The sequence below is a fragment of the Diadema setosum genome, chromosome 4 (genome assembly GCF_964275005.1).
Source record: "Diadema setosum chromosome 4, eeDiaSeto1, whole genome shotgun sequence".
In the NCBI taxonomy this organism is placed as follows: domain Eukaryota; kingdom Metazoa; phylum Echinodermata; class Echinoidea; order Diadematoida; family Diadematidae; genus Diadema; species Diadema setosum.
The window spans coordinates 42,115,755-42,130,977 of NC_092688.1; the positions used below are offsets into that span (position 1 = coordinate 42,115,755).

General features: G+C 42.4%; 1 protein-coding gene across 1 annotated transcript; it reads left to right on the top strand.

Annotated features, from left to right (window-relative positions):
- The first annotated feature begins 9,296 nt into the window (after window positions 1–9,296).
- Window positions 9,297–14,872, top strand: LOC140227275 (NIF3-like protein 1). The gene is made up of 5 exons (XM_072307698.1): window positions 9,297–10,078; window positions 10,439–10,598; window positions 12,659–12,773; window positions 13,567–13,705; window positions 14,526–14,872. Exons 1-5 carry the CDS (start codon window positions 9,397–9,399, stop codon window positions 14,801–14,803), a joined length of 1,374 nt encoding a protein of 457 aa, XP_072163799.1. The 5' UTR covers window positions 9,297–9,396; the 3' UTR covers window positions 14,804–14,872.
- Window positions 14,873–15,223: the final 351 nt, after the last annotated feature.

The window sequence follows — 15,223 nt, forward strand, 5'->3', positions numbered from 1 at the left end:
GATATCTTCCCGTCGTGACACTCAACTCAGCACAACTTTGCTGGTGTCCAGTTTTATTCGCCTGCTTGTGGTGCATATGGACAAGCTCAATTCATGAGTTAGTATAGAGGCATAGAGAATCATTCCACAAATGTTCTATTCAGCCATTGACCATGTTGACTGCCACTGACTGTCGTACGTTGAAATCAATCTCAGTTCGGAATAGGCGTCTAACATGAAACGCGTTAGATCTATGCCAGAATAACTGATGTTGACTAGATCTAGATCTAGACGTAGAACCATCTACTCCGACAGGAGTTAAGGACAAACAGGGGTGGGTCCGTCGGATGAAGATCCCGTTCTAACAATTGTAGTTCACTTTCGAGAAAAAGAAGACGATTCTCATTCTAGACCATGAAGATATTTGGCTGATGTTACTCACAGAAACAGGACGCCTCTCGCCACTCATGAACTCAGTGAGTATTTTTTGCGACGGCCGCGTGGTTACTAATGCAATGGTTAGGTAACTCGTAACTCCTCCCGCATGCAGCCCGCTTCTTCAACCCGCGAAAAGATGAAAGTGCTGATCGAAGCTATGTCGATGTCGCAACGTCTACCACACGAAATCCGTCCACCGCTTTCGGCAGGCGCGGCGTGGCAGTCTGGCTGGCTGGCAAATATATAAACAAACAAACACGGGGTGGGTGGGGGTGGGGGGGGGGGGCGGTGGAGAGACAGGGGATATCTATGGAGTGCGAATTGTGTAAACATTGAAAAGCAAACTAGAATACAAAATATGCCTGTGTAAAAGTATTGATGACGCCAAAGAAAAGATACCGACGTATACAATTTGCTTTAAGCCTATGCCCATCGTGAAGTAGCGCTCATACCCATCAATAATACTATACCATGTACATGTACCATGATTTTCGTAAATACAAGGCCGGCGGAGCGTTCCAAAAGTGGGGGCCGCGGGCAGGGGGGCCATACACTTTCGGGTTTCATGAGCTTTTCTGTATATAGTCAGCTGAAGAAACCCGGAAGTGGAAGCGGAGAGATGATTTTTTTTTTCTAATTGCTTGACAAGCACAAAAAAAAAAGGGGGGGTTAATTCAGCGGAAAAACATAACCTTACCGCGCTCACACTTCAAGATCTCTATTTCTTTTTATAGTGCTATTTTCGGGTGGGGGCCCAAAAAAGTGATGACAACTTATGTATTCCTTTGTATATTATAAGGTGCACAAAATTAGGGGGGCAGAACCCCTCCTTCCCCCCCCCCCTCCCCCGGTTCCGCCGGCCATGAATGTGCGACTGATCAACAACGCTGCCACGCGCTGAGTTTACAAGTAGGATGGTAGATCCAATTACCGGACGCTTTTTTTCGTGGCTTTGAATTCCGTACTCAGAGGATGATATTTCGGCTAAAAATAACATCACTTATTGACAGATTCCTGGAAATTACGAATTCAGCCAACTTATGCCAATTGTTCGCTCCAGTTTTTAGAAAATATGCTTCAAACATACCCCTCTAAAAAAAGTTGTCTTTTTGCGCGGTGCAAAATCGCATTATATTACCGGACACGATTTTCGCAATGAAATAATCAACATCTTTCGCACCTAGTCCTTGCACCAGAATCACAATTTATCCCACAAATCACCGTACACATTCTCAACGAGCGGATGGCAAAGAAAAAATCGGCGAATGAGGCTCAAATTTCGTATTTTACGGTAAAATATCTGTCTTGAACATTTCGAACAGTTCACGCAATAAAACCTTGTGAGAAATCGACAACTGGCAGGTCCGGTCCCACTGGCCGATGAACACAAAACGTATGCAGAAAGGACACAGCGGACGAGCAAAATTTCGGGCATGGCTCCATCCGCTTTCATCCGCTCCAGAAATTGACAGAATTGGCGAAAATTTGCGAAAACAGAACGGAAAAAGAACGGACGTGGGTAGTATGTAGCGGGGATGTTAAACGGATGTTCATCGGAATCCTAGCGGATGAAAGCGGATGGAAGGGGATGGCAGCTCCGAAGGGGTAACCGGAGATAATTGCGAAACGGACGCATAGCGGAAAGAGCGGATGCAGAGCGGATGAAGCGGATGCATCACGTACGCCTAACAGAAACAAATGCTTTGTCCATTCTAAATACTTTATATACGAGATATGCTTACATCCTTTCTATTTCCGTGCTATTAACGATGTATAGACGTTCCATGTACCATATCTTTCCTCCCTCTTTCCGTTTTCACCTGCAGCGGATGTGAGTTGCGAGGATGCAGAGAGGATACAGCGGACGTTTAAAGGCATAATTTATGCCATTTGCAGATGAAACAGAAACCCAGCATTAGAGCTTTAAAATAGTTCTAAAATGTGAGTTAGGGATAGAAACAAATACTGTGAAAATTTGAATCCGTATAATCGATGTTAAGTGTTGTTAAATACACAAAATGTGAACAATAGTTACAATAAGAATGCATGCTTCCAGACCAAACCGTCTACAGTTATGGTTTATTCAGAAAAATGCTGATATCTCCTTATATTATTTTAGTCTTTATTGTAAACATTTATATGGTAGGATGTTTTATGATACAACAAACCTATGTACACATATGCAACAAATGTGATATCTTGAACATTTTTGAAATCACTGCTCCCAATGGTAAACTGGACCTTTAAGGGATGATAACGGACCAACGGCGTAAATCCATACTGAGGAGTGGGGGGGATGATCGGCGATAGTCACCATCACCACGATTACAAGCCCATAACCGAACCGGCGAAGCCTTGAGGGGGACGGGGGTGAGAGAAGCTTGGTAACCCCCCCCCCTCCCCCCCCCCCCCCACACACACACACACTTTACAGGGATCGGATGTCTCAATCTTTTGCATGAAATATAAAGTGGGAGGAGAGTGATATATTTCTGACAAACTGTTACAAGCGAGCTTGAAAATGTTGACATTTTACAGTCCCAAAACTGCAGTTTGTGACTGTATTTTGTCCGCTTTGGAAATTAAGGGGGGGGGGGGGCAACCGGGTGAAACTGCCGGCAATTACTGACAGCAACATCAAGACAATGGCATAACAAATTAAATGCGAGCGAGCGAAGCGAGCGAGCTTGAAAATTTTGACATTTTACAGTAAAAAAAACCTCCCGTTTTGGGCTGTATTTTTTCGCTTTGGAAATTAAGGGGGGTGCACAGGGCGCAACTGCTGGCAGTTCGTACTGGCAGCAACATCAGGAGAATGGCATAACGATTAAATGCGAGCGAGCGAAGCGAGTGAGCTTGAAAATTTTGACATATTACAGTCCCAAAACTGCCGTTTGTAGCTTTATTTTTAGCTTTGGAAATTAAGGGGGAGCACCGGGCGAAAACTGCTGGCAATTACTGGCAGCAACATCAGGAGAATGGCATAATGATTGAGCGAGTGAGCGGAGCGAGCGAGCTTCAAAATTTTGCCTTATTACAGTCCCCAAACTGTCGTTTGTAGCTTTATTTTTAGCTTTGGAAATTAAGGGGGGCACCGGGTGAAACTGCTGGCAATTACTGACAGCAACATCAAGAGAATGGCATAACAATAAAATGCGAGCGAGCAAAGCGAGCGAGCTTGAAAATTTTGGCATTTTACAGTAAAAAAACTGCCGTTTTGGGCTGTATTTTTTCGCTTTGGAAATTAAGGGGGCGCACAGGGCGCAACTGCTGGCAGTTCGTACTGGCAGCAACATCAGGAGAATGGCATAACGATTAAATGCGAGCGAGCGAAGCGAGTGAGCTTGAAAATTTTGACATTTTACAGTCCCCCAAACTGTCGTTTGTGGCTGTATTTTTTTCGCTTTGGAAATTAAGGGGAAGCACCGGGCGAAAACTGCTGGCAATTACTGGCAGCAACATCAGGAGAATAGCAAACTGATTAAATGCGAGCGAGCGAAGCGAGCGAGCTTCAAAATTTTGACTTATTACAGTCCCAAAACTGCCGTTTGTAGCTATATTTTTCGCTTTGGAAATTAAGGGGGGAGCACCGGGCGAAAACTGCTGGCAATAACTGGCAGCAACATCAGGAGAATGGCATAGTATGATTAAATGCGAGCGAGCGAAGCGAGCGAGCTTCAAAATTTTGACATATTACAGTCCCAAAACTGCCGTTTGTAGCTATATTTTTCGCTTTGGAAATTAAGGGGGGGGGGAGCACCGGGCGAAAACTGCTGGCAATAACTGGCAGCAACATCAGGAGAATGGCATAATGATTAAATGCGAGTGTGTGAAGCGAGCTTCAAAATTTTGACATCTTACAGTCCCAAAACTGCCGTTTGTAGCTTTGTTTTTCGCTGTGGAGATTAAGGGGGAGCACCGGGCGAAAACTGCTGGCAATTTACTGGCAGCAACATCAAGAGAATGGCATAACAATAAAATGGAGCGAGCGAAGCGAGCGAGCTTGAAAATTTTGGCATTTTACAGTAAAAAAACTGCCGTTTTGGGCTGTATTTTTTCGCTTTGGAAATTAAGGGGGCGCACAGGGCGCAACTGCTGGCAGTTCGTACTGGCAGCAATATCAGGAGAATGGCATAACGATTAAATGCGAGCGAGCGAAGCGAGTGAGCTTGAAAATTTTGACATTTTACAGTCCCCCAAACTGTCGTTTGTGGCTGTATTTTTTCGCTTAGGAAATTAAGGGGACGCACCGGGCGAAAACTGCTGGCAATTACTGGCAGCAACATCAGGAGAATGGCATACTGATTAAATGCGAGCGAGCGAAGCGAGCGAGCTTCAAAATTTTGACTTATTACAGTCCCAAAACTGCCGTTTGTAGCTATATTTTTCGCTTTGGAAATTAAGGGGGGGGGAGCACCGGGCGAAAACTGCTGGCAATAACTGGCAGCAACATCAGGAGAATGGCATAATGATTAAATGCGAGTGAGTGAAGCGAGCTTCAAAATTTTGACATCTTACAGTCCAAAAACTGCCGTTTGTAGCTATGTTTTTCGCTGTGGAGATTAGAGGGGAGCACCGGGCGAAAACTGCTGGCAATTTACTGGCAGCAACATCATGAGAATGGCATAATGATTAAATGCGAGTGTGCGAAGCGAGCGAGCTTGAAAATTTTGACATCTTACAGTCCCCAAAACTGCCATTTGTAGCTATATTTTTCGCTTTGGAAATTAAAGGGGACGCACCGGGCACAACTGCTGTCAATCACTGGCAGCAACATCAGGAGAATGCCATAGCGATTAAATGCGAGCGAGCGGAGCAAGCGAGCCTTAAAATTTTGACATTTTGCAATCCCAGAAAATGTCGTTTGTAGCTGTATTTTTTCGCTTTGGAAATTAAGGGGAGGCACACCGGGCGAAAACTGCTGGCAATTACTGGCAGCAACATCAGAAGAATGGCATAATGATTAAATCCGAGCGAGCGGAGCGAGCGAGATTCAAAATTTCGACTTATTACAGTCCCAAAACTGCCGTTTGTAGCTTTATTTTTAGCTTTGGAAACTAAGGGGGAGCACCGGGCGAAAACTGCTGGCAATTTATGGCAGCAACATCATGAGAATGGCATAATGATTAAATGCGAGTGTGCGAAGCGAGCGAGCTTGAAAAATTTTGACATCTTACAGTCCCCAAAACTGCCATTTGTAGCTATATTTTTTGCTTTGGAGATTAGGGGGGGGGCGCACCGGGCGCAACTGCTGTCAATCACTGGTAGCAACATCAGGGGAATGGCTTAGCGCTTAAATGCGAGCGAGCGGAGCGAGCGAGCTTTAAAATTTTGACATTTTACACCCCAAAAACTGCCGTTTTTAGCTATATTTTTGCGATTTGGTTTGTCCCACTTTTATGGGGGAACCATCCCCCCCCCCATCGACGCCTCTGCATATGAGGGAGCTTTTGTTAAGTGAAAGATATGCTGCACACTCTTTGACAAATTAGGGAAATATACGTCAATCTCAACAGTGTACTTATCGAAAGGGATCCAGTATAGCGGAGCTTTTGCATGTTTATGATTGCAATTCAACGATTTGGTGCATAGTTCTGGCGGTATTTGGACTATAATTCCATTAAGAAAGTTCGAAATTTGTCCTCATCTCGGAAATTGCTTGGGGGATAAATGATTTGCCTGCCTAAACACTTTCGTAGGGGCGGGGCAAATGCCCTTTGCCCCCCCCCCCCCCCCCCGAGATATTTTCGACGCCCCTGATCTTCCCTATGGGTATACCCATAGATGTATCTTGACTGAATTATCAGTCATTGTCGTTCCTCATGAATGATTCAGGAAGGGTTTAATATGGCAATATAGTTTTGTTATTGTTTGTTTGTTTGTTTTCGTACATATTTTGCAGATGGTCCCAAGTTACTCTCGTCTTAGCATGTTTACATGTAGGCCTACACTATTTGACGTTGTCAACGTCTGAGCCATACCTTACAGTGTATGTCCATGTCCGCGAGCGAGCGAAGCGAGCGAGCGCTTGAGAAAATTATGCATTCGATTTCCTACAAGATAGAATACTGTTCAGCTCTGTTACCTGTCTGAAGGCCGGCGTACAAACGTCATGCAATATGCCAAAATTGATACAATCACATTTCTGCTTCATCCATTTTTTTTCTTCAAAATTCAGGGGGGGATGATTGTACAGGCCATCCCCCCCTCCTCCATTTCAGGGGGGGATATATCCCCCCCATCCCCCCCGGGATTTACGCCCATGTAACGGACATACAACGTTTGTTGCTCGTATGTCGCGGATTGACATCGTACACGGCGTAAAGGCCCCGTCACACTACAGCGTAATCAGCGAATGCCTAGCGGATGGGCAAAATTTGGCAAAGTCCAGATACGCTCAAATCCGCTCGAATTCGCAAGCAAAATGTGGCTTTCGAACGTTTGCCTAACGAAGGATAACCGTGTTGCGAGCGGATAAAGTAACGAATGAAAGCGAATGCGTACAGTCCATCCAACGGATGCTGAGCGGACAAAGCGAATGAGCAGCGAATGCCCAACATATGCAGAGCGATACTGCGGCGATCACGTGACGGATCTCGGCTGACTCACACTTCACCAAATCATTTTGAGCAGTGACAGTGTCAAGTAATAATAGTGACTGTGAAAATGGCCCCAAAAAGAAGGAAGCAGAAGTCACCAACAAGTATAGTACTCCTGGGGGGCATTTCATGAAGGAACTTGTCGGATAAAATATCTGACAAGTCAATTATATCCGACAAGTTCAGAGAAATCAGCCAATCAGACTAAAGAATTTCTCAAAACTTGTCGGATACAATTGACTTGTCGGACATTTTATCCGACAAGTTCCTTCATGAAATGCCCCCCTGGGGGGCATTTCATGAAGGAACTTGTCGGATAAAATGTCCGACAAGTCAATTATATCCGACAAGTTCAGAGAAATCAGCCAATCAGACTAAAGAATTTCTCAAATATTGTCGGATATAATTGACTTGTCAGATATTTTATCCGACAAGTTCCTTCATGAAATCCCCCCCTGATGTCACTACCCTCGACAGTCCTCAAGATTCCTTCTGATGACCACGTTGACGCATAATGTTGGTAGTCCAACATCCTCAATTACGTCTGGTGCCTCCAACTGGAGTCGAACTTTCACAATTTCCATCGAAATTCCACGCAGAGATTCCCATTTACTATAGGTTGACCGATAGCAGCGGTTTACAATAATGTTCTCGATACAAGCACTGCAAGTGCGGTTATGCCAGAATACGTATTAATGTAATGTCATGTAGGGGTGTACCATAGTGGATAAGACTCCCGATTCCCGAACCGAGGACCCGGGTTCGAATACCGCCCAGTGCTTACATCCTTGGGCAAGATTTTTTACCTACGATATCCTTCTCGACCCAGGTGTAAATGGGTACCTGGCAACGCTAGGGTAATAATAATAGCAGGGCCCTCTGGTAGAGCAGTGGCAACACTGAAGAGGCTACAGGTTACCCTTTTCTTATTATTGTTGTTATTATCATTATTATTATTATTATGTGTGCTATGAATATCTGTTTTTCCTACTTCGTTTAATATTAACAGGTGTTGCTGTTCAGATTTGGTGGGCGAATTTGGACGAACGGCGGACGAATAAGAAACGAACGCAGAGCGACCAAAACTTTCGATCAGCGGATGCTAAGCGAACACAGAGCGGATTGTCCTTCCGTTCGTCATCCGCTCAAGATTTTGGACATGTCCAAAATCAAAATTTGGCTCCGGCGGATCTCTGCGAATCTCTGCGAACAGCTAGCGGATACAGCGAACGTCAAGCGAGTCACGAACGACGAGCAACGGATGTGAGCGTATCTCCAAATTTTCGGATCCGCTGGGCATTCGTTGGCTTGATCCGCTCTAGTGTGACGGGGAATATGAGAATAAAGTGAAAATGCACCGACAAAGCAGAGGAAAAGAGAAGAAAGGAAATCCTAAAAAGTACTACTAAAGCTTACCATACTGTAATTTACGTCCACTGCGCGCGAACTCAGAGTTCAGTGGCGCTACCAATGTGACACGTAATAATAATAATAATAGTGAGACTCTTATAAAGCGCACATTTCTACCTAAAAAAAGATACTCAAGGCGCTAGAACAGAGTACATAATGATTATTGTGTCACGTTACAACAGCATCACAGAAACTAATAAGACAATAAACCAACAAACAATAGGCCTATTCGTACACATACTATACATACAGGTATACAATATTGTTAATCTAAATTGAAAATATATGTCTTGAGATTCTTTTTGAAACCATCAATGGAAGATGCTTCTCTAAGAGATTTTGGTAGGCCATTCCATAGTTTTGGGCCCATATATGAAAAAGCCCGATCCCCCAATTATGCTTGATTCGAGGTACAGGTACCTGTATAATTTTAGCGAGTTTGATGAACGGAGATTACGTGGTGGTTGGTGGAAATGAAGAGTGTTTTGAGAGTATATAGACAGTGGCAAATTTGTGCAATGTACGGTAAACAAGAAGAAGAATCTTGAAGTTAATACGTTTTTCTACAGGAAGCCAGTGTAGGGACCGAAGTATTGGGTCCATTAAGTACCATTTTTTTTTTAATTCATCCGAGGATTAAAAAAAAAAAAATCACATCATGGTACACTGTTTCGAGACACTAGTAAAATCACTGGTTCTTCGATGACAGGTTTGTCTTTGCCAAAAGATTATTCGATGACTGCCATTGGTTTCTCCTGACCTTGCCAAAAGATAATTGTTGGGTCTTGCACGAAGACTACATCTAACAACAAAAACAAAAACGAAACAAAACAGAACGTGCGGAATGAGTGTCAGTCACGTTGCGTCTAGGCGCAGGAACAAAGTGTACTCAACCTTTGAATTTGCCAAGTAGACGGGTATGAAAACATTTAATTAAAAGGTAATGAGATACGTAGATTTGTTTTTCTAGATGTCTCGCGTCGGTATATTAGTTCGGCGACTCCTTCAGCTTCGACCGGTTCTGTGCAGACGTTCTTTTACGAACGACAGAAGTTGGTGTTATTCTGCTGCTTTAGCGAGTCGCTGCCTTCTTCAGAGCCCGGCGCGCCCCGTCGGTTATCCTCCACTGTTACGTTATTTCTCCAGCGGCTTACGTGCGAATAACGTGTACAAACCGACTGGTCATAGTGTCACCTTCACCCGCTGCAGCCAATATCGTTTTACCGAAGCATTTCACAGAAAGTCCTTTCTTCGATCATTTTCTGTCAGCGTAAATAGTTACAGCATGTCGTCAATGCCCCTAGGTGATGTGGTGTCTCTTCTCGAGGGATTTGCGCCACTGTCTCTGGCGGCGAGTTGGGACAATGTGGGGCTGCTCCTTGAGCCCACTCCCCCGCACCGTGTCAGCTGCATGCTCCTAACGAACGACCTCACTGAGGCAGTTCTGATGGAGGCCATTAGCAAGAAAGTTGATTTCATCCTCTCCTATCATCCACCGATCTTCGTGCCCTTCAAACAACTCACGATGGAGAGCACAAAGGAGAGGATCGTTGTCAGAGCTGCGGAAAACAGAATCGCCATCTACTCCGCTCACACCTGCTACGATGCCGTGGAGGGTGGTGTCAATGACTGGCTCTTGGAGGCATTTGGAGGTAAGGATGTGAAATCCAGAAGATTGACCTGCAGCCCAAAATAAAATGCTAAGTTATATGGTAGGACCTACATGCAGTTGTGAATCAACAGTCCAATGCGCTGGCCCATCCTTCCAAACGATATTCCTTAAGGATCTGTCCATATGCATAAAAACGTACGTTTTTTGTTTGTGTGTTTGGGTTTTTTTTTTTATATAAACTTGAATAGAGTACAGAAATAGCACAGAATTACAAATAAAAGCAGGTACTTGCTCTGTTCAACCTTTTCTTCTTTTTTTTTTTTGACAATAAGCATCGTCAAACCATGCTTGATGATTGTGAGCAGAATCATGTTATTTTCTTTTGTTGTTGTGTTTCTAGGTATTCGTGCTTGCCGACCTGTGGAACCAAGCCCCGCACTGCAAACGCCTTCCGGAGATGAGTACAGCCTCTCCTTCCTCACATATGACGCTAATGGAGCTATGACAGTCCAGAAGATGGCAGGCGTTAGTAACGTGACGAGTATGACTCTCAATAAAGGGTAAGATCAAAAGATGTAACCAGAAAGCATGCAAATGACTTTAGTGGGTAACTTTTCATTTATGAAAGATTAAAAATAAATGTTAGTGAATATATAAAGAAATGATGAGTTTATGCAGGTGACTCCTGTTGCCTGGAGGTCCTCAAAACTAGCAGTTTTCTTTTGTTTATTGAAAATCTGTCGTTACCAATTATGGAAATGCTGAATGGAATGATGGTGACCTACCACAAATGCGATTGCCCAGCTCAAGACCCACAAAATGTTGCAGAATCAGATTTACTTAATGGACTAAACATGTGATTTCGTTGACCGACTTAAATTTTTAGACTGATCAAGTGTTGATTATCATTCATCCAGTCAGTGTAATCTCTAAAATTATTATAAATCACAAAACAGGAACGGAAACTTGCGCCATGCAGTGAAATGTAGCACAGCACAAGTTTCCATTTCAGTTTTGTGATAAATGATAATTTTGGAGATCACATAAATGCTGTCTTATCAGGGAGAGTGATCTTTTCTCTACGTGCTGTCAGAATTTGGCAGCTTAGAATAAAAATGAAATTAATACGGTATGCCCCCCCCAAAAAAAAAAATAAATAAAAAAAAATTATGAAATCATACTTTCTGCATTGATGATTTTAGAAATAATGAAATTATAACTTGTTTTGTACATCTTGCTGAAAACCGCACTTGATTTGTTCCAGTGGTCATGGAGAAACATGGATCTTCATAACCTGGTATACCAGGTTCCCAAAATGAAGACAAAGAGTGCCTGCTTTTGCGGCCTAAATTCTTGTTTCTTTGTGTTTAAAATGCCCAGAAAAGTGGGTTTGATAAAAAGATCAGAGTTTATTCTATCAGCAATTGTTCTCCTTCTGTTTTAAAAATGTGTATTTCACAGTATTATTTACCTTTTTTCCTGATTTAGTTTTCGCTTGTTCTGCTGTAAACTCGTACGAACACGTACATAGCGATCAAGGCTGAGATCAGTCAGATTTTTTAGTTCGCTGACCCACAGTCACCCCAACCAGGTGCCTGGTTTTATGTAGAACAAAAGATTCTGTGAGCCCATCAGCGCACGCTCTATTCATACCTTACACCCGATCGATATTCCCTTGTTGTTCACTGGCACATGTAGTTGACCTTAGAGAGGGGATACAATGTACCCCTTGACTGCCTTCACACAGGTGGATTACCAACCTGTCTGCCTCTCTGTCGACGGGCAAAAAGAATCTTGTTTGGGGGCATTTGAGGCACTCAGAAGATTGCGGAAGGAACGGGTTAAAACTTGGGTGCTCTTGGCATCCCTATGAATGATTACCGGTAATATTTTGCTCACATCTGACAAGGCAACACAATAGATAGCATGTCTCCTTATCCCAAGAACTTGGAGGGAAGGCCAAGAGACTTCTGACGTGCTTTACAAAGATCCCCACTTGTCTGTGACCACTGAAGCGAATTGAATGGGGTTTTCTACAGGATGTTGGTACAAGTGTACAACCTGTAATAAGTTATAGTTTCATACCCTGAAATTGAACTTTGATTGATTTGCTACTTTTAAGGTTATGATTGCAGAAAGTCTGTATAGGTTTTTTTTTTAGCTGAGGGGGACATACAGTATGATTATATATTAGCAGTTTTTCTGGACCATATTTTTTTCGGACAGATGCTGCTTTCACTGAGAAATAGAAAATGTTTTCTTTGATACACTGTCTTCTCAGCACTCCTAAATGGCCATCATCTTTGAATTCTCTTTTCTCCCTTTTCTACGAAACTGCACCTCCTAACTCTCTTTCATTTCATTCACTTTCTGGATGGGTTATTACCTATTTCAATGTCAACAAGTTGTATATCATTTTAAAGCTTAGAGCTTTATGCTTTTAAAGTACCATGCATGTAGAACAGTGTAAATTTATTTTTGCCGTCTTTTCTATGGGTTTTGAGCTGGGCAGTCACAAGTACTGACATCATTTTCATCAAAGTCATTTTCTATTGTTACTATCATCCATGGTTCATTAATGCATACACTTCTGTCTTGCTCCCCCTGCACCCTCCATCAGCATGGTCAAGGTCCATATGACGTGTACCAAGTCAAGTCTCGGTGATGTGGTGGTAACAATCCAACAGATGAGTGATGCCGACGCGAAGTCAATAGAAATCACCCAGCTCGCCATAGTGAGTATCACTCAGTAGGGTGCAAAGCATTCATTCTTGTGGCAAGGTTAGTTTTCCACTGCTTCTTGTAATATCACAAGCGGTATGTTGATCATCATTCTGCTCACTGCACTGACGATAATCTGTTCTGGGACTATGTATGATCCTTGCTGATGGTATCATGGTGAAAGAAAGTGGAAGAATAAAAGATAGAGAGTTGTACAACATCATTCATGTACCCGTATGTCCTGAAGGAAATATTGATCAGATAATGATTGTGATCTACCAGTGTCAGCTTATACTACCTTAGAATCTGCTAAGAATGCATAATTTACACAATTTTGTACTAAGTTATCAGCAAAAAAAAAAAAAAAAGTATGCAATGTGTTATTCAACACTGCACACTAGCACTGGTCCAACGGTCCCTGACCAGTAAAAATCACTGTCAGCACGCTGACTGTTGGACCAGTAACTTTTTCAGGAATGGACCAGTAAAGAGTGGAAAAACTTGGTACCTCCTGGTCGGACAAAAAAACTGGGTACTTACTGCTCGGACAGATAGGTCGGACCAGTAAAAAAAAAAAAAAAAAAATGGGTTAGTGTACAGCCCTGTGTTATTAGAGAGGAATGGAATGTCATTTTATTTTTCCTTACCTCACTTAGATACAATGATATTTTTCATTTTGAGGAGTAGTAGGATGATAAGTTTATTTTTCTAAATACATTGTAGATATCTTGAAAAGAATTCATATTTTTACATCCATGTTGATGATGTCTGCTTTGCTCTCTTCCACCTTCTTGATATTTTCTTCAGGCACCTTTAATCACAACAGGGATGGGAAGGACAGCGGGACTTAATAATCCCGTGTCCACCAGAGAAATCATCCAGAAGATCAAGACCCATCTGAAGCTGGACCATGTTCAGGTGGCGATGGGGCAAGGAAAGTCACTGGGTAACATTTCCAATAACAAAACTTGTATGACTTGTATTTATTTCTTTCCTTTAATATCTTTCTCTCTCTCTCTTTCTCTGTCTGTGTATGTATTTATCTATCTTTCTTTATATCTATCCTTATGCTTATCTATGTCATTTGATTTATTCCTATTGAGAATTCCTCACAAAGTCTTTTATGCATCATATTGACAGTTTGAACATGTCCCTTGTGAAAATGAATGCAATGAAGACCCTCAATTTTCATTTCCACCAAGTCCTTAATGAAACAAGATGTATTGTATGTTACAAGATATGTTATCATTTGACGTTTGTATCACCTAGGATGCATATTGATTGGAAACGAAAATAAAACATGAATGAATGCACACAAAAAAAAAGAAAAAGAGGCAGACTTGAAGACTGCTTTTCATTAGCGATGTGACTCAATACACATACAATGTAACATCAGTAGGAAACTATTACACTGGGAATAGATGAAATTATTTGTTTATGATGCTTCTTTTAGTCAACTGAGTCAGTTAATGCAGTCATTTGAATTTCCTTACTGTGTAGATCACAGTCATGAAGTATGGGAGGCAGAAGATCACTATGATGAGAGAAGAAAATAATTCTTATAATGTAAGGCACAATGTTTTATCATAGCAATAGTGTATTCACCTTTTCAGGATTATGCAATTAGAAATGAGAACACGTCTTGGACATCCCACGTCTTTGATTGTTATCAAGTGCTCGAAGAACTACTGATATCTTGTTTCCTGCACAAGCACCATGATGCACATTGTTAAAGTCTGTTAGTTGATGTCTGATGATATTGTCAGATTCCAAGGTATTTACGGTGGCTGTCTGTGCCGGATCGGGCTCCAGCGTGCTGCGAGGCGTACCGGCAGATGTCTACCTGACCGGCGAAATGTCCCACCACGACATCCTGGCTGCTGTCTCGATGGGAGTCACGGTGATCACCTGTAACCATAGCAACACAGAGAGAGGATTCTTGTACGTCATTCAGAAGAAGTTGACAAGACTAGTTGAGAACAGGGTGGACCGCTTTAAAGTCCTTATTTCTGATTTTGATAAGGACCCACTGGAAGTGATGTGAGCTCTGCTGGCATCATCATGAAGAGGTGGAGGACAAAATGCAATTTTCACATTCTTATCATGATTAAAGAATCTACCTAGTGAATGATGAAATAATCAGATGACACCTTCTGTTGCAGCAAATGTGCTTTCATTTTTTCTTGTATCCCATTTCTTTTTCTTTCTTTTTTTTGCATAGAAGTCTGCTCATACTCTCTTTGTGAATTAATAGTTCCACACGTACAGTGTATATGCCATCTTTCTGTAACCCAGACATTCGCATTTTGTTGCTATAACTTGCCAGGCTTTGTCATTAGCATTCACCTACTGTATCAGCTGTTATTATTTTTCACAAGGGTATAACTTTCACAAATTTCACGAATCACAGTTGGACAGCGAATTTAACAACACGTAAATATGTCACCATGCGCTATAAAGGTAA